We start from the raw sequence: 23,977 nt of genomic DNA, 5'->3' as shown, positions 1-23,977 counted from the left end.
GAGAAATTTTCTCGGGGTCTCCTCAACAGCCATCCCCAGCCTGTCTGGTCCTGGCTGCACACCCCAAAACCCCCCAGCACCAGTGCCTGCCAAGGGGCTGCTCTGTCCTGATGCCCTCTACCACGAGGGTCCCCACCCACGGATGCTGGAAGGGTACTAAGGGGACCCCCTCCCTCCTCAGCCCCACTCTGCTCCCTCCTGCCTCTTCCCTTCATCACAAACATCTCCAGCTCTCATCGGGACCGCACCAAGCTGATTGTCCTTGCTAAACCCAGGGAAAACAACTCAGCCAAAATGAGAGCAGTGCTACAAGAGAATAGGGCTGTGGGGTGTTGCACCAGATCCCCCCAAAACACACAGCATCACCCCCTGCGCAGATGGCATGGACCAAGTGGCAAGAGATGCAGTTCCATCTGATAGACCAGAAATTGTGCTGTTCACAAAGGAAACCTTAAAATCCACCCCGGGCACCCTTTTCCTGCTGACAGCAATGGTGCAGTGCAACAGCCCCCCCAGAGGTGAGTCACCCTGCTCCCCCCCCCCAGAGCGCCGATTAATGCTGGAGTGATGGAAATATTAAAATTGTTAACTACCTCGCTGCTGATCTGAAAGCAGGATCCACGGCTAATGGGCTTCTCTGGCAGCCTCCAATTGCTCCTGCACCTCCCCACATGCCAGAAGCCTCAACGGCCTTTCAGCCAGCTGCCAAAGGAGCTTGCTTCCCCAACAGCCGCCACAATGCAGCAACTCACAGGGCTGAAAGTGAAAGGCAATGTCAGACCCAATGCCCAGAATATAAAAATAAGTGACAAGGGAGCCATTGTAGCACATGAGTTAGTCAACTTCAGATTAATTCATGAACCCTTCCCTTTACAAACCAACCTGGAGCTATGCAACATCCCTGGTTACTGAAAAAAAAAAAATAAAATCCCAGGGACCATGCCCCACACTATGCAGATCCAGCTTTTCATGTACAGAGACTTTGCTGCATGTGGGAATTATTTTATTTGCTAGCGTCATGTCTGGAGTGGAGCATGGCTCCAGCACAATGCAACACAGGCTTCAGAGCAGGAGGCTGAGGGGAATATTATGCCCGTGGAAACCAGGGCAAGCCTCGAGGAAAGCTGGACCTGAATTGCCAAGAACTATCCAGGGCAATGTTCTAGCTCTAGGAAACAGGACACAAGCTCATCTCATGACTGTAAGCAGTCGATCATTTTACAGCTTATCTGAACAACAGCATGTGCTTCTGCTGGGGTGAGGTCAGAGAGCAGATAGCTCTTCCCATCCCTTCCCGTGCTACCCCAGCAGCACACTGTCCGGCCGCTGAACTGACTTTTGGAGAAGAAACCTTCCAAGAGCATCCCCCCACTCCTCCTGCACCCACCCTCATGCCCAGGTCTGCCATACCTGCACGTGATGTGAAGAGCTCACAACGTTATGTGGACCAGGCAGAGCAGCACGATAAGGGAGAGTGTTTGCGTATGAGCAGCAAAGGCAAATGCTGCCCTGGCTTGGGGTCAGCCTCCTGGCACCTACGGTAACCCTCTGCCCCTCAAGGACTGCTCTTCTCCCTCCTGTGTCCCTCCAGTCTCCTTCGTGGTCTGAGGATCCTGTCTGCCCCAGAGGTTGCTCCCTGCCCTGACACAGCATCTCCAGGTCCAGATTTTCGGAGGCACAAGGGCTAACTATCACTTCGTAAAGTGGACCGAACCACCCCAGAGCTGCAGTTCCCAGCAGTACTGGATTGCTCCCCTTCACCACAAAATGAAGAAATTGAGGAAAGAGCTGTTGCAGAGCAAGGGAACAGGTCCCAGGGACTCTGCCTGCTTTGGGCAAGGGAGGGATGGAGCAACCAGGCAGGACAACTACCTGCCTGGAGCTCCATCCAGCACAGACAAGGGAGGGAGATAGGTAAACCCAGCTCTAAGAAGAAGTGTGGTCTGTGCACACCTGTAGGACCCCTCCTGCATTCAAAAAAAAGTTCAAGCCTTCCCAAAATTTCGTCATTGAAGGTGGTGTCTCCAAACAAGCACTGACAATTCTGGACAGGACTACTAGCAGAGTTAAAGGTCCAGTTTTCTGATCTACCAGTCTGATGTTTTGCTAGGGTCACCTCCCTCACAGCTACTGTGGTTGCACAAGGCTGCAGCAACGGGGCTGACAGTTCTGGTCCATCTGATGTTCATGAGGTCTTGTTTGATGGCTGTGCTCTGCCCACAAATCCTTGTGTCCATCCCCATCCCAGTGTCTGAAGTGAGGGTTGTTCCCAACAATCCTTCAGCTCTCTCACAGTTGACAAATGAAGCTACAGAATGAATCCACAGCTCGAGCAAAGACACACAGGAATCCATGTGAATCACACCTCCCAAAACCAGGTATTCTCTGAAAAGCAACTGCTCACTCTTCACAGTGGCTGTTCGCATGGCTTCCATTGCTGAACAATTAGCAAGCGCTGACCTTGCAGTTACAAGAGAGGTGCTACAAGTCCTGCTGAAATAATGATAGCAGAACAGCCATTCTAAAATGGACATCAGATCCCGAGGCACTGTTTAATGAATAAATCTGGGTAAAATGTGGGCTGACTCCACACAGGTGCCCTGAAGCCTCCTGAAATTTGCATGATGCTCAAAGAAGCCGCCAAAGCCTGGTGCCAACCTGCCTGGTCAGATCAAATTTATCTAACTCATAGCAAGATCTAACACAATTAGAAACCCATTTAGACAGCCTCAGGACAGAGATTGCCTAACCTCTCAGCCTATCAGAGCTCCGAGCCCATCAAGGATGTGCAATTTGGCTTTTTCTTTGGTTGAAATGAAGACTGGAAAGGAAAATATGGAAATAAATCATCTGAAGGGTGAATCATAAAAATCTAAAGGGGTCATAATCTTTAAGGAATAATGTCTAAATTGGACTGACCGTGGTGTCCTGAAATGTCTATCACCTTCAAGCTGACAATAGAGCCATTTTGTAGATAGTTGGTATAGAGCAGAAATTGCTCGGGACACAGAAGGAGGTCTCATAATCACATTAAAACCATCTGAAGATCCCAGGGAGAAAAAGGTTCCAGGACCGGGAGTAACACTTGAATAAAGCCCTTGAGGAATCCAACAGCTGTGGAGTGGGAAAATAATGCTGGGAAAATAATGAGCTAATCTGGCTTCCAGTTGCACCCAGTGGAGCTGACAGATAGTATTGAAAACTCTGGGGAGAGCGGGGGGTCCCAAGCCATAGACTCAGGACTCTAAAAAAAAAGAGAGATAACCAGGAATGCTTCAGCGGAAGACTTTGCATGGAAAAAATGTCAATTCATTGAAATCAAATCATTTTTCAAGGGAGCTTCTTGTTTCAAAGTTGGGGCAGGGGGGATATCTTTGCTGACATGCAAAAATGAAAAAATGATGCTCTTGCAAATGTTACTTTCACTTTAGAATTCAAGCCAAGTATTAATTATGAAGCTAAATTTAAAAAGGCCAGTCAGAATCGTGCCTTTGGAAATTATTAGGAAAAAAAATATATATTTATATATCTATATCCGTTGACTTGAACCAAAATAGAAAAAAAATTGTCAATTCTTGCTGATTTGTTTTCAAATTGAAAATTTTCCTCTGATGGCAACCCTGTTTTCTAACCACTTCTATTTCCATAGGCAAAGGGCAGAAGCTTTTCCTGTGTGATTAAGGTATTGTGTTTATTCCATAAGTCTGTGCACCAACACACTCTAGACATTAACAGAGCCCTCACTTTAGTGGTCTGCAACCAACCTGCACCTAATGATGAATGATGATACTGGGTAAGACAAGCCTTCATTTGGAGAGATCAAACAGGTAAGGCAAGTAATATTGTAAGGCTTGTTAAGGCCACTTGTCTTGCCTGCACTGGTCTGGCACTACAGCTCTTGCTGGCACATGACCCAAGGTATGGATGAGCTGAGGACAGCTTTCTTTTACCGTACCCTCAAATCCTGGGTGAGCTGTCAAGTCCTTGGGACAAACCTTGCAGATTGTGACTCAAGAAAAATTTCCTGAACATTAGAGAAAATTTCTGAGCTCTCTTCTCTGGGCAAGAGACATCCTGATAGTCCCTAATAAACTGTGATCTACTTGAAATCCTCGGAAAAAAACAGCCCAAGCTCCTCCAGGCACTCCCAGGGCCTTGAATCACAACACCCCAAAAGGTCTTGCCCAGACTGAATAATAATGAAGGGCTCTTCAAACATCTGAAATACTGATTTTGCTTTCTACTGGGCTTGAGTGCTTTTGATGAAGAAGCAGAAAGATTAACAGATTAGTGTAAGAGGAACATCAGACATCACATTAGCAAGACATTTAGAGCACAATCTCAGTCCTGAGCTCAGACAAGAAGTTCCCCCACAGCAGGGAGGGATATCTGTCAGAGCCTCGCTGGCAGCAGCTCTGCAGCTGCTCAGGAGCACCAGGGAGTTTGGAGCATGTGAAAACCAGGCCACGTGGGAGCTAAATAGCTCCAGGCTTTCAGGTTGCTCGGGCCTTTAGAGATGTCTCAGAGGAGCTGAATCAGGGCACTCTGCTCCGACAACTTCGGAGCAGGATCAGTTCCAAGGGAGAGGCGGTGATTCGCTGCCCTCCCAAAATGATGGCTCTAAAGACAGCTCTGATGAAACCTGCCAAGATCTGCGGCTGCCCAGCCGTGCCGTGTTTAGATAGCAGATCAGGAGGCCGGTATTTTGCAAGTGAAGAGGTGTTCAGAAGGGTGTTTACCTCCCAGGGCAGGGGCATCTTTAGGGATCTTTGGACAGGATCCACCAGGCATGGCTGTGAGTGCCAAAATGGATGTAAATGATGAGATAATGTACGAGGTTTCTCCTGCCCTCCTAGCAGGTCACTGCCACAAACCTACTCTCCCACCCACTCTTTCCTGTGAGCATCTGAAGGAGTGAGGCAGTAAACAGCTTACACCACAGGAAGACATTGATGCAAAACAACTAGGAGACGTTTTTAAGGGATCTTGGGGAGTTGTTTTTCTGTTCCTTTGTCTGACCTCCTACTCCTTGTGTGCTCTCAACCACAGGGTTGAGTCGGGAACCCCACTAGAAAAAGAAACATACTGCTGGTGGGATATGGAAAGCAGGTCCTCAAGGGTGCAGACAGACCTCCAGAAAAGTCCAGAAAGACAGAAGACAAGGTCAACGGGGGACCTACTGGGGGAGGCTGAGTGGGTCTGAGTCGCAGGTGACCCTGGCTCCCAGAGGTGAAACCAAGACCAAGCTCCACCCAGGTCAGACTGATGGACACTGCAGCTAGCATCAGTGGTGACAAGAAGGGGGGGACCAAGGTGCCAGAGGTGGCCTGTGCCCGAGCAGCCAGGCTCCTTCTCACCCATGTTCTCTGCCTCAGCCAAGTAGACTATGTGCTTCCTGGGGCACTGAAGGAGGAGGGGATTGTGGGAAGAGTCCCTTTTGGAGTAATCTCCATTGACCATCTTGGTTTCTCCCAAGGGCAGAGCCTGGGTTGTGTAACTGCAGCTTGGATGGACCGGCTTGCAGGGCAGTAGGTAGGAGCACAGCTCTCCCATGGAGATGGGCTGTGCCTGGGGTTTCATGGGCAGGTGTTCTCACACGACAGGTATGCATGGGGATGGAGGGTGGAGGGGAGGAAGGTGCTTTGGGATTGGCACAGGACTCAGCTGCAGGGGCAGCGTTCAAAAGAACATTCCAGCAAGAGAGAGATTTGGCAGGGTACCATGGGGGCTGGATGTCCAAGACCCCACAACCCATGAAGGGGAGCTCCTGCTCTTTGTGACCCACCCCAGCACAGCTCCATGTGAGTCAGCCTGTGCACAGTTGCACAGCTCTTGCACACAATTCACACCGGGGCTCCGGGGTGGACACCAGCTCCAGGGACACAAGTGCACGCCATCCACCTCTTCACCGCTGTCTCACACCCCACCAGGACTGCCCTCCCCACCTTGGGCTGACATGGTTCCCAGGGACAGAGCCGTTCGGTGTCCCTTTGTTCCACCCATCCTTTAGCCCTTGCTCTCCCCCGCAACACCCCACCCCATCCTGACCTACATCAAGCACCCTCTCATTACCCCAGCCCCCTCTCCATCCCGTCCCAGAACATCCCATCTCTGTCCTCACCCGGGAGCACCCCACCCTCCACCCCCACCGGCTGCATCCCCCTCCCTCCGCCCTTTATCCCATCCATGGCCTCCTGGTTGCTCTTTGGGTGGAGGGCCCACAAAGTGCCGGAGGACACACCCCAGTGCAGCATCAGGTTTTGCCCCAGGCTTGGGTGACAGATTTAACAGGCTGCAGGGCTGGGCCCCACTCCAGGCTGGTCTGTGCGGGCAGGGAACAGCACTGCAGCTGAGAGCCCGGCCGAGCGGGCAGAGCAGTGCTGGGAATATCAATCAGCGCGGCTTGGACTGGGCGGCTGCCCACACAGCCAGCGCTTTCATCGCACAGAGGATCCACAGCTCGGCTGTTGAAGCCAGCCGGGGACTCAGCCCTGTGCTGCAGAGGGCTCAGCATCTCTCTGTGCTGGGGCCAGCAGACAGCCGGTCAGGACAGACTGATGGGGAAAGGAAGCAACAAGGAAGGGCGAGGTCACTGCCCAAGCAGAGCAGGGGGAGAGATGGGGAAAGAGGGATGGAGAGGAGCAGATATTATTGTGAAAGAAAAGAGGAGGGGGGGGGGGGAAGAAGTCCACCAGATCCAAGCTAGGAAAGCACCCATGTTCACCACAGACCAACGCTGGCTCCAAGGGCATCAGGCAGGGAAAGCTTGAGGGTCTGAGAAGCAAGATGAAGAGGAGGGCAGGGACGAAGAAGCAGCATCTGGCTCAGCAGGCTGGAAAAAGGGGAACTAGCCAGAGCTGCAAGCCACCCAGGCAGCCCAGCCCCATGTGAGGAGCCCCAGGCAGGTAGCACAGGCTGGGTGAGCCTTCAAGGAAGCAAAGGATGAGGTCCCAAGCGCTGGTGTGGCCAGGGACTGTCAGGCAGGAGAGCCAATGCTCTCCTCGATGGGATCAGGGCAGTGAGTGCCACCGCCTCCTTGCAGACATGCTGCTTACAGAGGAGTCATCACCTACCCAAGGCTGCACGCTATGTACACCCCGCTGTCACCTCCCGCCGCGTACAGGCTGTGTACACCCCACTGCCACCGCTCCGCACAGCACAGCATGCACATAACCCTGTGCCACCTCTCCCCGTGGTGTGTAACCCCTCTGTGCCTCACCCCACTGCAGTACAGGCTGCATGTACCCCACTGCCACCTCCTCTGGGGACAGGGGTTGTACCCCTCCCTGTGCCACCTCTTCGTGAAGGACAGACTGGCTGCACCCCCTCACATCACCTACCACTGCCGCACAGCCCGGACACGTGCCTCCGCCACCCCCTGCCACAGAGACCACACACCCCTCCGTGCCACCCCTGCGTGGGGTACAGGCTGTGAGCACCCTGCTGTCACCTCCCACACGCGGAGAGCAGGCTGAGTACACCCCGCTGTCACCTCCCCCTGCAGCACAGCCTGCGCACACCCACGCTGTCTCTGGCTGTACAGGCCAGGCTGTACCGCGGGGTTGCTCATCTCCTGTGGCTGAAGCTCTTCATTTTGAGGTCCCGAATGCCCCATGTTGCTCTCCCAGGCATAGGCACCCCTCCCTGCCATAAACCCAAGTCCCCCAGCACAGACCTGCCAGGAATCACTGCACATTCCTGCCTTGCTCATGGGGGTCTCAGCATCCTCACCAACTCTCCAGAAGCCATCACGGTGTATGACCCACCCCTTGCCCCCTCCCCCCAGCTCCCTCAAGCACCCCATTGATGCTCACAAGCCACCCTACATTCATAGTTGTTTTGCAGAGCCCAGCCACTCTCCCCAGCACAGCCAGGGCTCAGCCCCGACCCTGCGGCCCCCGGGACCTCACTGACATGCTCCCTCATTTGGTCTCTGCATGCCGGAGCCAAATCTGAACCAAATGCAATTGATCCCAGGAGCAGGAGCTGATTTGCAGTGCCTGGGAACTGCTGCCAGCATAGTGTCTTTCTGAAACTGGGGAAAAACAGGGCAGGTCCCCCATGAACCCTCAGCTCCATCTGCAGCTCCTTGCTGGATCCATTTATCAGCTCATTCCACGTGAACGACCTTGAGAAAATCCACTGACCCAGGACAGTAAGAGACTTTCCCAGACATCTGCCGACACCTAAACCTGCAATTTATGGAGACTCTAAGCAAAATTCTAAAACAAGACAATTTCATTTTTATCCATTACAGGTACAATATTCCTCTTATCCCCCCCCCGCAGAGAGTAATTAATACTGCACGGTGCTCCTGAGCCTGCAGGCAGGTGCAGGCACCTCTGCTGAGCTCACAGTAGCACGCTGAAGTTAACACCACTCCAGCCAGTTTCTCAGATGGTGGGGGACTGCAAGGACCCGAGGCAGTCTTACGCTTATGCAGCCAGGAAAGGATGTAGCATTTCTCCCCGCCCCCCCAGTATAAAAAACCCCCAAAGGATGGAGCCTGGGAGACGGCAGAAGAAAGAGATGCTCCCCACGTCAGCATCTGAGAGGCTGCATTCTCACCCCAGGTTCATCAAAGAGCTGCCAAGGACAAGAAAGGAAGGGAAACTTCTCTCAGAAAGTTCCCAAAGGGAAGCAGATAGCAATGCTGAGCCAAGCCCCCAGACTGCCCTGCCCAGCCCTGCAGGGACTAGTTATTTAGGTGGTTGCTGGTGTCTCCTTTCCATCTCTGCAGCCATCGCATCTCCCCGCAGGTCCCAGCCCTGCCTGCCTAGGAGGCCCAGACACTTCCTGGACGGTTCAAGATAAAACCTTATGCTGTTAGCAAAACAAACTAGGAGGCTGTGAGAGCCAAGGCTGGCACAGGGCTGAAACCACCGAAGCCAGAACCACTGGTTTCCCCGGATGATCTAATCTCTCCCAGCGCCAGAGCTCCTCTTCTCCAGCAGTCTGGTGTGGCCAGTTGGAGCCTCTGGGAAAGAGGTGAAGCTGGTGCGATGGGCGCAGGGATATCTGCCCCAGTTTGAAAGAAAAACCATGAGAAAGAGGAAGGGGTGGCCAGGAAGGGGGTCCCTGAGATGTGATGCTTGGCTGGAGGGAAGGGGGTGTAGGACGGCCTCATCCAGGGCCTGGGGAAGGGGCGCTGTGCTACTCCTGCCTACCAGGATCCATCCTCTCTCCAGCCCACTAGAAACAAGAGCCTGAGCAAGACCCAGAGCAGCAGCATCGCCCCCAACCTGCCCGACAGGAGGGGCAGAGCCATCTTTATGGGGAGCGTGGCCGCCTGGCTCCATCGCCATCCCGCAGCCCTGCTGCCACCAGCCTGCCTTGGAGGACCTCTCCTTCACTGCAAAGGTGCCCACTGCATCCCGGGGTGGGGGGAGCACCTTCCTTCGTGTGCTTCCCCCCACTGCTGCTGACACATCGAGGCTCCATCTGCAACCGCGTCCTCATTCCAGCACTGTAGCGGGTGAGAGGCAGGCATCTTCCAGCCCTCGCTGACAGGATTTGGGTCATGCTAGCCAGGCACTGTGCGGCAGGGATCTGTTCCTCCATGCTCTGGCTTTGGGACCTGAGTCGGTCTCAAAAGGACAGGGGGATGTACCAGGAGAAGCTATGCAGGGAGATGTTGGGGTAGAAGAAAGCCAGGCTGGCTGGTCAGACTGCCTCCACATCCACACACGTACACGTGTGTGTGTATGCACATGCGTGTGTTGTGAACCATGTCCCTGAGGAAGCTGTCTCCTTAGAGGGCCAGGCAGTGACTGGAGATGGGAGATGTCAATTTAGAGAGCGGGGTCAGTACCATGAAGCCTCTGGACTGGCCACACTGGGGCACGGTAGAGGGCTTGTGGAGATGGCTGGCCCACAGGAGCATCACTTCTGGGAGCTGTGGGGCCTGGGTGCTCTGGTGGCCAAGGAGGTGGAAAATATGCCTGGGAAACTGCTGGGAGCAAGAGCATCTTCAGGGGCAGCAGGGAAAATAAGGCACAACTGGTCAAAAATAGAAAACTTTATTGAAGTCAAATCCAACAGGGCAGCTGAGCTCAGCCCCACGGCAGGAGCCCAGCCTGCCGCTCACCGGGATACAAAGGGAGCAGGAGTCTCCACAGGGCACAGAGGGTACAGCACGGTGGGGGAGTGGGTGGTCCTCACCCACGGGGCCCCAGGAAGAAGGCAAAGCCACAGGCACTCATCCCCCCTCTCCCTCCCTAGCTAGTAAAGGATAGACCCGACGGGCGCCAAAGCAGAAACGTGGTGCAAGCTAACTGGCCAGACAGCCAGAGGAAAGAGGGTCCTGCAAGCTCCGGGCTCATCCCACAACCTCCTGGGACAGCTCCAAGCTCCAGTGCACACCAGCAAGCAGCCTCTCCCAGTCAGCAGCCAAGACCTACCTCCACCCTGCCCCACAGGCAGCAGAAACCCCCAGCTAGACCAAGAGCAGTGACCCGACCGCAGCACGCAGCAGAGACCCCAGTGCCCCTCTCCTCCAGCCCCGAACACGAGACCCAGCCCCGGCACGCGGCTGGACCCAGGCTGCCTGGAGGAAGAGCCCTGGCTGCCGGATCCACTCTCCCCCTCTGCAGTGGCTGCAGCACGGCTCCCGCAGAGCCGTAGCTCCGGGCCTGATGCTCGTGCTAAGGGAAGCCCGGTTTTCACCGCACCGGCTATGGCAGAGGGCCCAAGCCTGGGGGAAGCCAGCGCCTGATCCTGGGAAAAAGGCAGAGCTTTTCTCCTCCACCCAGCCCCACCTGCCTGGGCAGCCACAGCGGGTGCAGAACTCCCTTTCAGGCGGCTTTGCGCAGGAATGGTGAAAGGTTCAGCCATACCAGCAGAGCTGGGCTGGCAACAGCCTTCCCCACTGCTCCCTGGACAGGGGCAGGGCTGGAAACTGGATGTCCAGAGCTGTGGCAGGAGCAGGACCAGGACCAGTCTCTCCTCCCCACGAGTCAGCCCAAGTGGAGGGATAGATGGGAGGGTGGGCATTGCCCTCCTCGGTGCCCGTAGAGCCAGTCCCCAAAGGGGAGCCAGGCAGGTGGGATTCCCTCCCTGGAGCTCCACATGCAGAGGCACACGCATGCAGCGCCCTTCACATCACCATCACCCAGGGAGCGCCACCAGGACCCAGCCCCGGGCACTCTGACAAGGGCTTTGACAGTTTTTGGCCTCCCCCCTCCCCCACCACCCCATCCCCTCCCCACCCCATGACCAGGCTCCATGGCTCGGCTCCGGGGTAGTCCTCTGCCAGCCCCCCAAGGCCACGCATGCAGGGCTTGGGGCCAGTCCACGCTCATTCCCACACCTCTGTCCAGATGGCTCCCCGGTGAAGGGGGGGGGCCGCTGCCGGCCTCAGGATGAGCTCTCCTACCTGCTTGTTGGTGTATTTCTGGGGATTGGTGCGGTAGCTGTAGTCCGAGTACTGCTCGGAGCCCGTCGAGTTGTTGTCCCCGGTGCCAACAAAGGTGTTGGTGGCTGGCAGGTCCTGCACCACTTGGTGCTTCTTGGAGGCAGAGGGTGACTGAGGCTGCAGCTGGATGGAGGGCAGCGGCGAGTTGGAGCGGTAGTGGCGACCCAGGTCTGGGCTGCCCGGCGGGTAGTTGAGGGGCAGATGGATTCGGGGGCTGTCGCTGACAGAGTCGTTCATGAGGTTGAACTTGAGCGATTTCTGCAGCCCTGTCTCCTCTTCATCCTCCGTGGGCTTCGGTGGCTTCGGAGACTTGCTCTTCTTCACCTTGCTCTTGCTCTTACTACTCTTGCTGGCCTGCTTGGGTGCATACAGGTCCTTGGTTTCCTTCTTGCCTGCCTGGTAGCCACTCTTGGCTTCCCGCTGCCGGCAGTAGCGCACCAGGACGACCAGCACAATGACCAGAGTGACAGCCACGATGCCGGCGATGACACCGAAAAGGATGTTGCTTCGCTGCTTGCTGCGCTCGTATTCGGGGTCTCCAGCGATGTCTATGTCGAGCGGTGTGTCCAGGCTGTGCCCCACCAGCGTGTCCAGCAGCGTGCGGTTGGCCAGTGTCTCGTTGACGTAGAAGTGCACCAGCGCCGTGCCATGCCGCGAGGGCTTGCCCTTGTCATTGACACGCACTACCAAGCGGTGCAGGCCATGGTGTTTGCGCAGGATCTCCTTCTCCAGGGTGATATCTCCACTGTGTGGGGAGATCTGGAAGAGCTCGAAGGGGTTGCCGCCTGTGATGCTGTAGGTCAGCTCTGCATTGACACCAGAGTCAATGTCCTCTGCCTTGACCTTGCTCACCTGCTGACCAGGGCTGGTGTGGGGCAGGATGTGTTTGTAGGTGGCATTGGAGGGTGAAGTGATGAAGGGGGCATTATCATTCTCATCCAAGACGTTGATGGTCACCCCCACGTAGGCAGACCTGGGAGGATCCCCACCATCCACCGCCTTGAGTCGGAAAGTGTACGTGCTCTGCTGCTCCCGGTCAAAAGAGATGCTGGAGAGGATGGTGCCAGTGCCATTCTGGATGACAAAATCCCCGTTGTCTTGCTCCACCGACAACTGGATGCGAGCGTTTTCTCCTTTGTCAGCATCAATCACCGTCACCATGCCCACAGGGCTGAGGGGCGGCATGTTCTCCATCACTGAGAAGTTGTAGCCGCTCAGCATGAACTTGGGGTCGTTGTCATTCCTGTCCATGACATTGATGGCCACAGACGCTGTGCCCTTGAGGCTGGGGCTGCCCTTGTCTGCCGCCACCACCAAGAACTCGTAGCGCTCCCGCTGCTCTCGGTCCAGCACCGCCTTCACCCGGATCTCCCCGGAGTCGGGGTCAATGGTGAAGGAGCCCTTGGAAGAGGGGTCCGTTACCAGGGAGTAAACCAGCTTGGCGTTGGAGCCACTGTCAGCATCACTGGCACTCACCTCCATCACCAGGTCATCGGGCTCATTGTTCTCGGGGAAGGCCACCTCGGTGAAGCTCTGGCTGAAGACAGGAGCATTGTCATTCACATCCACCACCTGCACCTTCAAAGAGTTGGTGCTGGAGAGGGGCGGGTTCCCCGAGTCCACTGCCACAATCTCAATAGTGTAATCCTTCACCGACTCGTAGTCCAGTGGCGTGGTGGTCTGTAGGAAATATTTCTTCTTGCTGTCGCTCCCTGTTTCACTAGCCTGCCGCAGCTGGAATGGGACATCACCAGCCACCACACAGGTCACCACGGCATTTTCACCCTCATCTCGGTCGGACACCTGCACCAAAGCCACTGCTGTCTCTACTGGCACGTCCTCCGAGATATTTGCCATGCCATCCTGGTGGGTGACGAGCCCAATGCCCCGGATCTCTATGGAGGGCGCGTTGTCATTCATGTCCTTGATGGTGACCACCACCTGGGTGCGGGCGCTCTTGGGGTTGGCCCCCTTGTCCTTGGCCATGACGGAGAACTTGAGGATGTTGACATCCTCACGGTCTATGGGCCCCTGCACGGTGATGAGCCCTGTGGCGCGGTCCAGGCGCAGCAGCCGGCGCACCATGTCTGAGGCTTGGTGGAAGGAGTAGTCGATTTCGGCGTTGGCGCCCTGGTCCGAGTCGTTGGCTTTCACCTGCAGGATGAGGGACAAACAGTGAGCAGGATGGCAAGGTGGCATGAACCCCTCCACCACTGCCATGCTGCCTGCTGCGGCCTCCTCTGGGGACTGCTGGGGGGGAAAAACCAGGATTTCCTCTTCTGGGGCCAAGGACAATGGGGCAAAGAGCCTGGGACCGGCAGAGCAGCTGGGAGCGGCCCTCCAGCACAGAGGCTTTTCCTTGCTCTTCCAGCAAAACCGGCTGGGCCGGTTGGCCATGCTCCCCTCCCGGCCAGCTCCGGCACGCAGGGAATCCTCCAGGAACCCATGCTGCTGCGGGGAGACATGCTGCATGGAGTGATGTCTCCAGCTGTGCCCGCTCCGCAAAATCCTCCCCAAAGAGGGGTCTGAGCAGCTGCCTGGCCGAGGTGAGGATGAGGAGGAGGGAAGCGAGGGTGTGCGATGCTGCAGCAGCTCCATGCTGGCATTCAGGGATGCAGCCAAGCGGGGACTGGGGTTGCCTAAGCTCTGCACGGCACCAGTTGTCCCTGCCCGCCCGTCAGGAGCTCTGCATTCACATAAACCTGCCTCTACGCCTATTATTTGCTTTCTAAAGAAGATGAGGTTTGTCTAACATTTGCCTCCCTAATCGGCTCTCCGAGCAGCCTCTTCTCTGCACCATTTGCTGCTCCGCCGTTATCTTGCTCAGCAGATTTGGATGGAGAACGAAAGTTGTTAAATGTAAATTCCACCTTTTACCTCCACTCACAAAAAAGGCGGAAGTCATTTTCCCCCTGAAAGATAAAAGCTGAGCAATGGCAGCAGCGGCGTCTCAGCCCATTCTCCTCCTGGCCGTGCGGCTCCCTTATCTGCTTCCAACTTCCATTCTCTTAACAGTGAAAAATGAATTCTTAAAAAATTCACATCAGAATTAGCAAGCAGATGAGAGCTGGCCGAGCTCCGCTTATTAAGATGGCAGCTGCAGATAAACAGATGTCGGCTACTATCATCTCAATGCCCCCTCCAAGCCAAATCCACCGAGATCCACCCCCTCGGGCTCCCCAGGCTGGTTTGCATCGCTGGCTGAGACGGGGCAGAGCCCCTGTCTCCTGCAGACAGCAAGGCACCCCTGGAGTCACGGGCAGCCCTCCTAGACAGGCAGCAGGGATGCTGCAGGCCCCCCATCTCCTGTGTGAGCCCGAGTTTCCATGGAGCAGCCATGGGAATGCAACTTATGAAAGGGTCTATGTCTTGTCTGTGGGCAGCATTGAGACTGGTCTGGCACGAAGCCAGACTCCCCATGGACCTCAGGTCCCAGCCCTCCCTGTAACCCGGAGCCTTGCTCCCACATACCCGCCAGTCCTGCTGCTGCCCCTCAGTCGTGTCCTGCAGCCCCAGCTCTGGCTGCACCTTCCCGCACATCCTTTCCAACCTTGTTTGAGGAGATGTGACATGCCAGGGACCTGCCTGCCCGCTGGCCCTGGGTGACACTGTGGGCTTTTAGGGCTTGCAACCCTTCTAGGCTCCCTCCTCCCTTGAGGAACCATGGCAGCAAGCTGTCATACAAATGCTCCCCGGGTTGTCCCTCCTGCAGCCAGGCAGAAGGGGGCTGGGGAGGAGAAGAAAGCCCCTGCACTCACCTGGAGGACAGAGTGCCCCACAGGGCTGTTTTCGGAGAGCTCTGCCTCATACAGGGCCTTCTCGAACTTGGGTGCGTTGTCATTCATGTCCAGGATGGTGATGCGAAGCAGGGCGCTGCTTGCCCGTGGCGGGTTGCCTCCATCCTGCACCTTGATGGTCAGATCATAGGAGTCCCACTGCTCCCGGTCCAGGTTTCCCATGACGATCAGCTGTGGCTGCTTCTCATCCTGATCCTCCGCCACCTGCAGCCCAAAGAGCTCCTGCGCCTCCGGACCAGCCGTCAGCTCGTAGGAGGCAACGCCATTGGGGCCTGAGTCCCGGTCCATGGCCAGGGGGATGGGGAAGAGTGTCCCAATGTTGGTGTTTTCGGGGATGGAGAGGGTGAGAACAGGCGAGGCAAAGTTGGGGGTGTTGTCATTGATATCGAGCACCTCTATCTGCCCTTCGAGCAGGCGTGGGCTGCTGTTCAAGATCAGGTCAGTGATGGACACTTCGAACTCCAGGAAGCAGGGCTGTCCGGGCAGGAGGTGCTGGCACTCACGCAAGCTCTCCCGGTCGATGGAGGTCTCTGTGGTGTAGATGTCCCCAGTCTTGCCGTCCACACGTAGGTACGGAGCCCCCACTTCCAGCTTGTAGAGGTGTCCCACATCTGGGAAGCCATAGTCAGAGGCCAGGCTCCCTATGAGGGTGTTGGGGGGTTGTTCCTCCTGCACTTTGTAGACCACACGCGTCCCAGAGACCAGGGTAGGGAGCTGGAAGAGGAGCCACAGGCCCAGGCAGGATGCCAGCAGTTTCATCCTGCGCTGCAGGGGAGCTGCAAGGAGACACAGACAGCAGAGGTTAGGCAGCCCCAGGCCCCTGGGACCACTCCGCCTCAGTCCACCTCCCCGGTGTATGCTTTTGGGTGCACCCCCCGTGCCATGCAGGACTGCACATGGTCCCAAAGCAGCCCCCCGAAAGGAAGGGGCTTCAGGGTCTTGCCAGGCAGAGCTGGCCCTGGCCATGGCCTCTTGGCAGCCTCCGCAAGCAAGTGCCCAGGAGGACTGGTCCTGGCTTGCAAAGTTCCTGCAACACCCTGCTCAAGGGAGCGACCCAGTCATTGAAACCTCAGCCCTGGCTTCCTGTCACTTGCAGGAAGCCACTCCTGCCACTGTCCACCCTCTTCGTCACCACGCAAACTGTAATTAGACCCAACGAGGCACACTAACAGGGTGGACGGCACGCAGCCTGCTGCCAGCAACCCGATGGGAGCCGGCCAGGCTCAGAGACAGCTTCTCACCACAGAAACACAGGAGCATTGTGTGCCACGCACTGCAGGGGCACTGCCTGCCACGCACGGCGGGGACACAGAGGCACTGCATGCATCTGCCAGCCCTGCAGAAACAGGAGCACCAAAAGGGGGGCAGGGGCTCTGCCTGCTCTGCAGGGGTGCAGGGCTGCCACCCATCCGGCACTGCAGGGACATGGGGCGCTGCCCCGACACAGAGCTACCTCCCATCCATCGCTGCAGGGACCCAGGGCACTGCCACAGCAGGGACAGAGCAGCACTGCCCTCCCTGCACTGCCGACCCAGCAGCACTGCCAGCCTCGCACTGCGAGGGATGAAGGCACCACCCACCCAGCACTGCAGGGATGCAGGAGCCCCGTGCATCATCCATCCTGCACTGCACGCGGGGCACTGCCATCCACCTGTGCCCCTCGCAGAAAGAGGGGCACTGCCCACCACTGTGTTGGAGGGACACGGGCTCACTGCCCACGCTGCACTGCAGCGCAGACCTCCCCCACGGGGCAGACCCTGTGCCTCCCCACAGAGCAGCGGCACTGCACAGCCCCAGCACACTGCAATGGTAGGCACAGCATCTCCCCTCGGCTGCACAGTCACTAGGCAACCCCACACCCTGCGCCAGCAAATACTGTTCCCTTCGCTCACTGCAGACACACTGTTCCTTCCCATTCCCTCCCACTCCAGACTGGGACACTGCACGCACCCACTGGGTGCCTACCCTGCCCCACAGGGGCAGCCCCACGCTGCCCACCCAGTGCCAACGTCCACCCATCCCGCTGCAGAGGCAGTGACACGAGTACTGCCCCCCTGCATTGCAGAGACGCACACTGCACGCGCTGCACCGCAGGCACCCAGCCACTGGAAACCTCCTCCCAGTATGCACACACTGCAGAGGCAGTGCCAGGTGCACCGCCAGCCCCATAGAGACTTTCCCCTTCTGCGCTGCCCACATGCCCTGTCACCATGCCCCTGCCTGGTGCTGTGCTTGGCCACCAGCTTTCCTGTCCCCCGCTTTCTGTTCTGGGAACACACCTTCCTCCTCCAGGGTCCAGGTGCACCCACACAGCTTCTGCTGAGCCATGAGCGTGAAGGGGTGCAGCCCAGCTCACCAGCACCCAGAAATCCCAGTGGTTGGATGCCCTAAAATCAACAGGCACAAGCATCTGCCATGGGCCCACAGCAGCAACCCTCTCTCGCCACTCCCATCGCTCCCTCTCTCCATACTCTGCACCCAGCCTGTGGGATGGATGAGAGCTCCTCCACCATCTCCCCTCCACAGTGCCACGGAGCAAGTGCCTAATTCCTGGTTACCCCAGCATTGTACAGATCCTCAACAAGTGGAGCATTGTGCACTGTCCACCTGTGAGCTGTACTTCCTGCAAGGCAGCAGCTCCCAGTTCCTCCACCCCTTCGCCTCCCCACGGACAAGCGCCTCATCTGTGGCATGGAAGAGGAGCTCTCCCTCCGCAGGTGAACATACATCTCTGTTTCTGGAGACGAAACTATGGTCCTGAAGCCTTGCTTGACTCTGCCTCCCTTCTCCTGCAAGCATCCTTCATGCAGAGAAGAGGCATTTCCACCTTGCTGAGGGCATGCATAACTGTCCAGACCGGCGCTGTGTGCAGACACCTCTGAGATGTATGTCCCCAGGAGGAAGGGAACGGGCAAACAAGACTTCTTCGATCCCTGCACAGGGATGAGGATGGAGGAGGTAAGAAGCTGAGCAGAAGCACAACGCATCTCTGCATCAACACAGGCAAAACCCAGCAATGCCTGTACGTGCACACGTGTGTGTCTGCACTGAGGGTGCGCGTCCCTGTGTGTGCACTGTGAGCATTGGGTGTATGGGCAGCTGCTCAGAGCACGACTGCGTGTCCGTAGGAAAAAGCATACATGTGCACACGCATGCAGTAGCAGGGCGCGCAGGCATGCCACACGTGTGCACACCATGCGAGGAGCACAGCCGTGCCTGCACCGGGACAGCCTGTGCACCAGACACAAGTTTGCGTTCCTGCACCGAGCACTCGTGTGTGTGCACTGGGCAACGCGTTTGCCTGCGCGGGGGGAGCATGTGAGCACGCCCCGTCGCCACCGGCTGTGCATTTGTGTGATGTCACCCTGTGCGGGGGCACTTGCACCGTATGTGTGCACGCCCCAGATGGGTCACACATCTGTCCGCCCGCAGCATGCATGTGCACTCACACCAGACCCCCCCATGTGTCCAGCTGGCTTCACGGGGTGTCCGAACCCACACTGAGCTTCACCACGCTGTTGCCCTGTGCTCCCTTCGGAAATGGCTGTGCGGTGAGGACAGGGAGAAGGGGAAGATGGGCAGCCCCAGCTGCTGGGAAGCGGCTCCCGGAGGATGCCCGGGCCGGGAGAGGCACCTGAGCCCACTGTTTGCACAAGCCTGTTTGCACTAGGCTGGGCTGTGACTGCCGATGACATAGCGCCATCCTGACTAAGCCTTGGTGTGAGGTGGAAGATCACAGGTAAAGGTGATAGTTCCAGTGCGGGGTGATGCCTCACATGGCCCTGACTGAGCCGGGAGGGAGGGCCCTGGGAGCTGGCATCGTCTGGAGCTCTGTGCCAGCCTGGAGGAGGAAGGGAGTCACTCAAGGGTGCTCAGCACCCACGCTTTCTGCTCCAAAAAGGAGGCTGGAGCCTGAACCCAAGCCCCATTCCCACAGGTGAAGGAAACCTCCAAAGCGGTGAGGCTGGAGGGAGAGAGGGGCCGGGGACCGAGCGGGACCATCACCCCGCAAGGGACTGCCGGCGGGCATGAGAGGCCCTGGGTTGGCCGGGGTAAGGAATCCTGCTTGGCGACCAGGGGTGCGAATGACACAGCGCAGACGTGAGAGCCCAGAGCTGGGCGTGAGGAGGAGGAGGAGGAGGAAGACTCCACCACCGGGGAAAAGCACGTCTGTGCAGGAGACAGAGGCTTCCCAGGGGCCAGTACAAGGCATCGGGCTATTTTCCCATGGGATCTAAGGACCATCCCACACTTTCTTCTCTGGTGCCAGGCACCTTTTTCCGACCTGCTGGCAGAGCACAGAGCACTTAAAAATAAAAACCCCTCCCAAAACAACTATTCCTCCGCACACACAATTCTCCCTACGGGGAGAGTGTGAGAGAGACTGAACCACATGAGAGAGGTGTTAGTCATGCTGCTTAATGCATGACTGGGAAGCTCTCGGAGGACAGTGGCATGCAAAATCCTACAGAATCCAGCCATTCCCCCCCCCCCCCCCAAAAAAAGCAAGCTTTAATGAGAGAGAGGTTATAAAGCGCCGAGATTTTAAGCAACTGCTTGAACAAGCCTGTGCTCCCTGTGATTCCCACAGCCCCTTGGCCCTGTTCCACAGAAGGCAGCACCGCTCCGGGAACGGGCACCAAAGTCCACCCTCTTATTGCTCCCAACGGCTGATTGCGTGGCTCGGAGCCATGCTTGCAAGTCTATCCAAACCCTGCACTGAGCACACAAGTCCTAATCCCCCACCCCCCGCCTCAAGCTCTGTTCTGACGCTCGGAGCTGGAGCAACATCCGAGCAAGCAGCAAATGTTAAGCACGGCTCCACTGGCTCCACCGCGCGCGAGGGGCTGGGATCCAGGACCACATCGCCCAAAAAACGGCCGCGGGTGTTCAGTCCTGCATCGAAGGCACGGATGGGCTGAACCCTGGGCATTCTGTGGCACGTCCCACGGTTTCCTCAGGCTCCGGCTGCCACTGCGGCTGCTCAGCATTTATGCAGGCTGGGCCCAAGCACCCCGAGCCGGAGCACCCCGCGACGAGGAACCCCACTTGCTTGTGAACAGCTTTACCCCAAAATCATCTCTTAGGAGCTGCACAGTGATGAAAGGAGGGTGAAGCCCGGGGCCCTCCCTCCTCCTGCCTCCTTCTTCCACATCCTTTCCAACTCCGGCAGCCAGCGAGGCAGAGACCTGTCAGAGCCTCCCCTGGGCGGCAGCACCCATCCTCCCACCCCGGGGGTCCCCCACAGCCCCTCCGGGCTCCTGCGGGCTTCTGTCCCTCCCTGCCACCATCCCGCTCGCCATCCCGGCCTGGAGGGGGGTCCTGGGGGGAGCCAAAAATGTCGCGGGCCTGAAACACCCCGGCAGGGCCGCAGGGAGCCGGCAGCGGCGGGAGCGGCTCTCCTCCAGGACTGCAGCCCGGAGGGGCTGGGGAGGCCTCGGGGAGGGGGGAGACGGGACCCCCCTACCCCGCAGGGTGCCGGGGGGAGCCGTGGCTCCCGGCCCCCGCCGGCTGGGAGGGAGGACGGAGGCTGGGCTGCGCTGCCCGGCCGCTGCGGCCGCGGCTCCCCGGCCCTCGGCGGGGCTGCCCGGGCGGAGGCTCCCGCGGCCGGTAGCGCCGGCTCCGGGCACGGAGCGCCCCGCTCCGCCGCTCCCCGGCGAGCCCCGCGGGATGAACGGGGCGCCTCCCGCCAGCCCCGCACACACACACACGCAGACACCCGCGGAAAACACACACGGGAGCCGCTCTGCTGGCACCGGCTTCACACTCAGCCTCACGTACAGGCAGGGAAATGGGGGGGGGTTCTAAGGCGCAGGCAAGCACACCCCGCTGACACACTCACACGCACACACCCCCCGCTCCTCTTAGACACACCAACACACCCCCCGCTCCCCGCACACGAACGCAGCCGGTTCCTCGACACGCACACCACGCCTGTATCCCACACCCCAGTGGCACACGCACACACACACGCAGAGACACCCCGTCACGGCCACGGGCGTGCGCGCCCACCAGAGCTCTTCAGCCCGCTCCTCCCGCACCCACCCGCACACGCTCAGCCCCGCTCCCAGCCGGCTCCCGCCTCACCCGCAACTTCTCTCGTTCCCACGCACCAGCGCACCCCGAGCCGCGCTCACCCCCCGGGCGCACACACCCAGGGGTGGAAGGGGGGGACACACACACCCCCCCACGGCCACCCCCGACGGGAAAAAAAACCCACACGCGCTCACCCCGACACAGCCGCGCACCCACAGCCACCCCACGGCACCCACCCTGCCCGGGCCGGGGCTGGCCCCGCTCCGCGCCGCACAACAAGTGGCAGCGCCGGGCGGGACCGGCAACCGGGAGCCGCCCGCCGCCGCTGCCCGCGGAGCCCCGCGCCCCGGTGCCGCCGTCCGCGCCCCCCGGCGCGGAGAGGCGCGGAGGGGAGCGGGATGCTCGCCAGCGCCGCTCCCGCCGCCGCCCGGCCCCCCGCTCCCGCACAGCGGCAAGCTCCCGCCCGGGGCATCCCTCACCGCTCCGCAGCTCTCCGCGGCCGCGGGCGGGGGCTCCCGGCCCTGCCGCAGCTCTTACTTGGATGCGGACAGCGCTGCGCTCCGTGCCGGCCCCTTGCGCGCTGATCCAGCGGCGTCTGCATCGCCTCCTCCCCGCCGGGACCCGGCTCCCCCCACCCCCCCGGCTCCTCTCGATCGTTATCCACGGATGGAAACCAAATTTAAAAAAAAAAAAAGAAAAGAAAAAAAGGAGGGGGGGCAAAAGAAAAAATGTCCCGTGGGAACCGCCCCCCTCCCCCGGCCGGGGCTGCGGCTCCTCCGGCGGAGCGGCGGCGGCAGGGCTGGCGGCAGCCCCGGTGGGCAGCTCCGTCCGTGCCCGCCTCCGTCCCTCGGTGTGTGTGAGGATGTGCAAGGGAAGCGCAGCGCAGGCACGGCCCCTTCCCCCCCCCCCCCCGCTGCCTCCGCCTCTCTCCGCCACCACGGGGAGGTGGAGCTCCGGCTCCTTATCAGATCCCGAGCCCAGCCGGGCCGGGACGAGCGGGCAGCGGCTGCCGGGCAGAGCCGCCCTCCTGTCGCACCGCCCGGCTCCGGGCTGCAGGCACGGCGCCAAGCCCCGCGTCGGTGGAGAAGGGGGTGGGTTCCCGCACACCCCCCCGGGACCCCCTCACCCCGGGGACGCCTCCACTCCTCGCCCGCACACGTGTGGGACGGCTCTCGCCTTTCGTTCTCCTCTCGGTGCTCTTATTTATTAATTCACTCGTTTATTTTTCCAGCCGGCGCTTCACACCCCCGCAGCCCCGCTGCGTGGGGAAAGGGGCCCCGGCTGGCAGTGCACCCCCTGTGCTAAGGAGAGGGCCCCTCCGTGGGAGCGAGCCTACCGGGGGGGCTGTGCCCACCCCTCCTCGGATCCCCCCAGCCGAGCAGGGCTCCCGGCAGGCTGGAAGTAATGGCTCCTGCAGCCCTGCCCGGGTGAGGTGGTGGGGCCTGGAAAAGCAACTGTCCCCTCCCGTCACACCTTGGTGAATCACGATTTTATTGCTGGGTGTCGGGACTCGGGAGCAGAGAGCAACTTGCGAGCTCCCGGCTGTGCTGGCGATGCCTTCGCAAGCTGGGCTACCTCAGCTGGGTCCTCAACTCGCCCGCTGGCCCCCATGGGAGCTCAGACAGGGCGAGTGCAAGTCCCAGGGGGCCTGGGGACAGCGTGCTCCAGGGGTGCCCCTTCCCTCGATGGCTTCTGCCAAAGGCTCTCTCAGATGGAGATGCCGGGGTGGCTCCCGACACCCCGCCAAGGACCGGGCACCCCATGGGGCTGCAGGGCCCCTCACCAAGCAGCACTCGCCTTCCCGGCCGGTTGTAGTGCACCTTCCTCGCCAGGATGCTGGAAAGTCCTTTCTGCTCGGCCGCGGCGTGCGGACGGGAGCGCGGAGCCACGCAGACCTGTTGCGCAGCCCCCGCCGCACAGGCTGGGCTCGGCTGCGCTGACTGCACCATCTAGAGGCTGCGGCGGCCGGCTCGGGGGAGCCCCGGCCCCGGCTCAGTCCAAATCGCCCCGCTTTTCCCCCGTAAAAAGGCAGCTCAGCCCCTGGCAGCGCTTCTTCCTGCTGGGCAGGAGAAAAGGGCTGGAGAGTCATCCCCTCTGGGCGAAAAACCCCGCTCTCCTCCGAGATTTCCCTGTAGCAGGGCCATCGCCGCTCGTGCAGAGATGTCGGCTTCTCTACGGCTGTGTGTTGGGGTTTTTTTTCTAGGTGTCAATTCTCATGAAGCCAATTTAGCAGAGGATGTGAAGTGAGAACCCAGGGAAGGTCAAAGCCCACCGTGGAAGGGCAGGGAAGGGAGCTGTGGGGTTTGTCAGGGTTTACCCTGCTGATACAGTGTGAGCCGGAGATCTGGGCAGAGAGAGGGAATTAAACCCTCTGGAGACGACGTGAGATTTAATTAGTCACTGGCAGCCCTCCTTGGAGGGCTGGAGAGCTGAGGCAAAGGGAGCAAGGGAGGAAGTGACCCCGTGGATCCAAGGTGAAGGCAAACTTAAGAGCTCACTGGTGACCAAAGGTTTCCATTTCGCAAGAGGCACAGGGAGTCGATAGGCAGCGCAGGGAGCAGCCAGGGAAGCTGTGCATGCACGCACTGTACGAGATGCCACCTATCTGGGGGCGACGGGTGCCTGCCATCTGCAGCCTCTGCTCAGGCACGTCTCTGAGAGGCAGGTCCAGGCTCTAAGAGCGTGGAGGGGAAAAATGCCCCAGCCGCAGGAGCCACCCCTCTGCAGCCCA

General features: G+C 58.9%; 1 protein-coding gene across 2 annotated transcripts in view; it reads right to left on the bottom strand.

The window, feature by feature from the left end:
• Positions 1–22,083, bottom strand: part of PCDH1 (protocadherin 1) — a 53,207-nt gene extending 31,124 nt beyond the window's left edge. For both annotated transcript variants that reach the window (XM_074883924.1, XM_074883925.1), the window contains exons 1-3: positions 21,784–22,083; positions 15,172–15,986; positions 11,375–13,567 (exon numbers count right to left, since the gene is read on the bottom strand). In XM_074883924.1, coding sequence (XP_074740025.1) covers positions 11,375–13,567; positions 15,172–15,986; positions 21,784–21,847 — 3,072 coding nt within the window. In that variant the 5' untranslated portion in view covers positions 21,848–22,083. The remainder of the gene's footprint in view (positions 1–11,374; positions 13,568–15,171; positions 15,987–21,783) is intronic.
• Between the last annotated feature and the right edge of the window lie 1,894 nt (positions 22,084–23,977).

The sequence above is a fragment of the Strix uralensis genome, chromosome 14, assembly GCF_047716275.1.
Source record: "Strix uralensis isolate ZFMK-TIS-50842 chromosome 14, bStrUra1, whole genome shotgun sequence".
Lineage (NCBI taxonomy): Eukaryota > Metazoa > Chordata > Aves > Strigiformes > Strigidae > Strix > Strix uralensis.
This window is presented reverse-complemented; position numbering and strand designations above follow the sequence as displayed.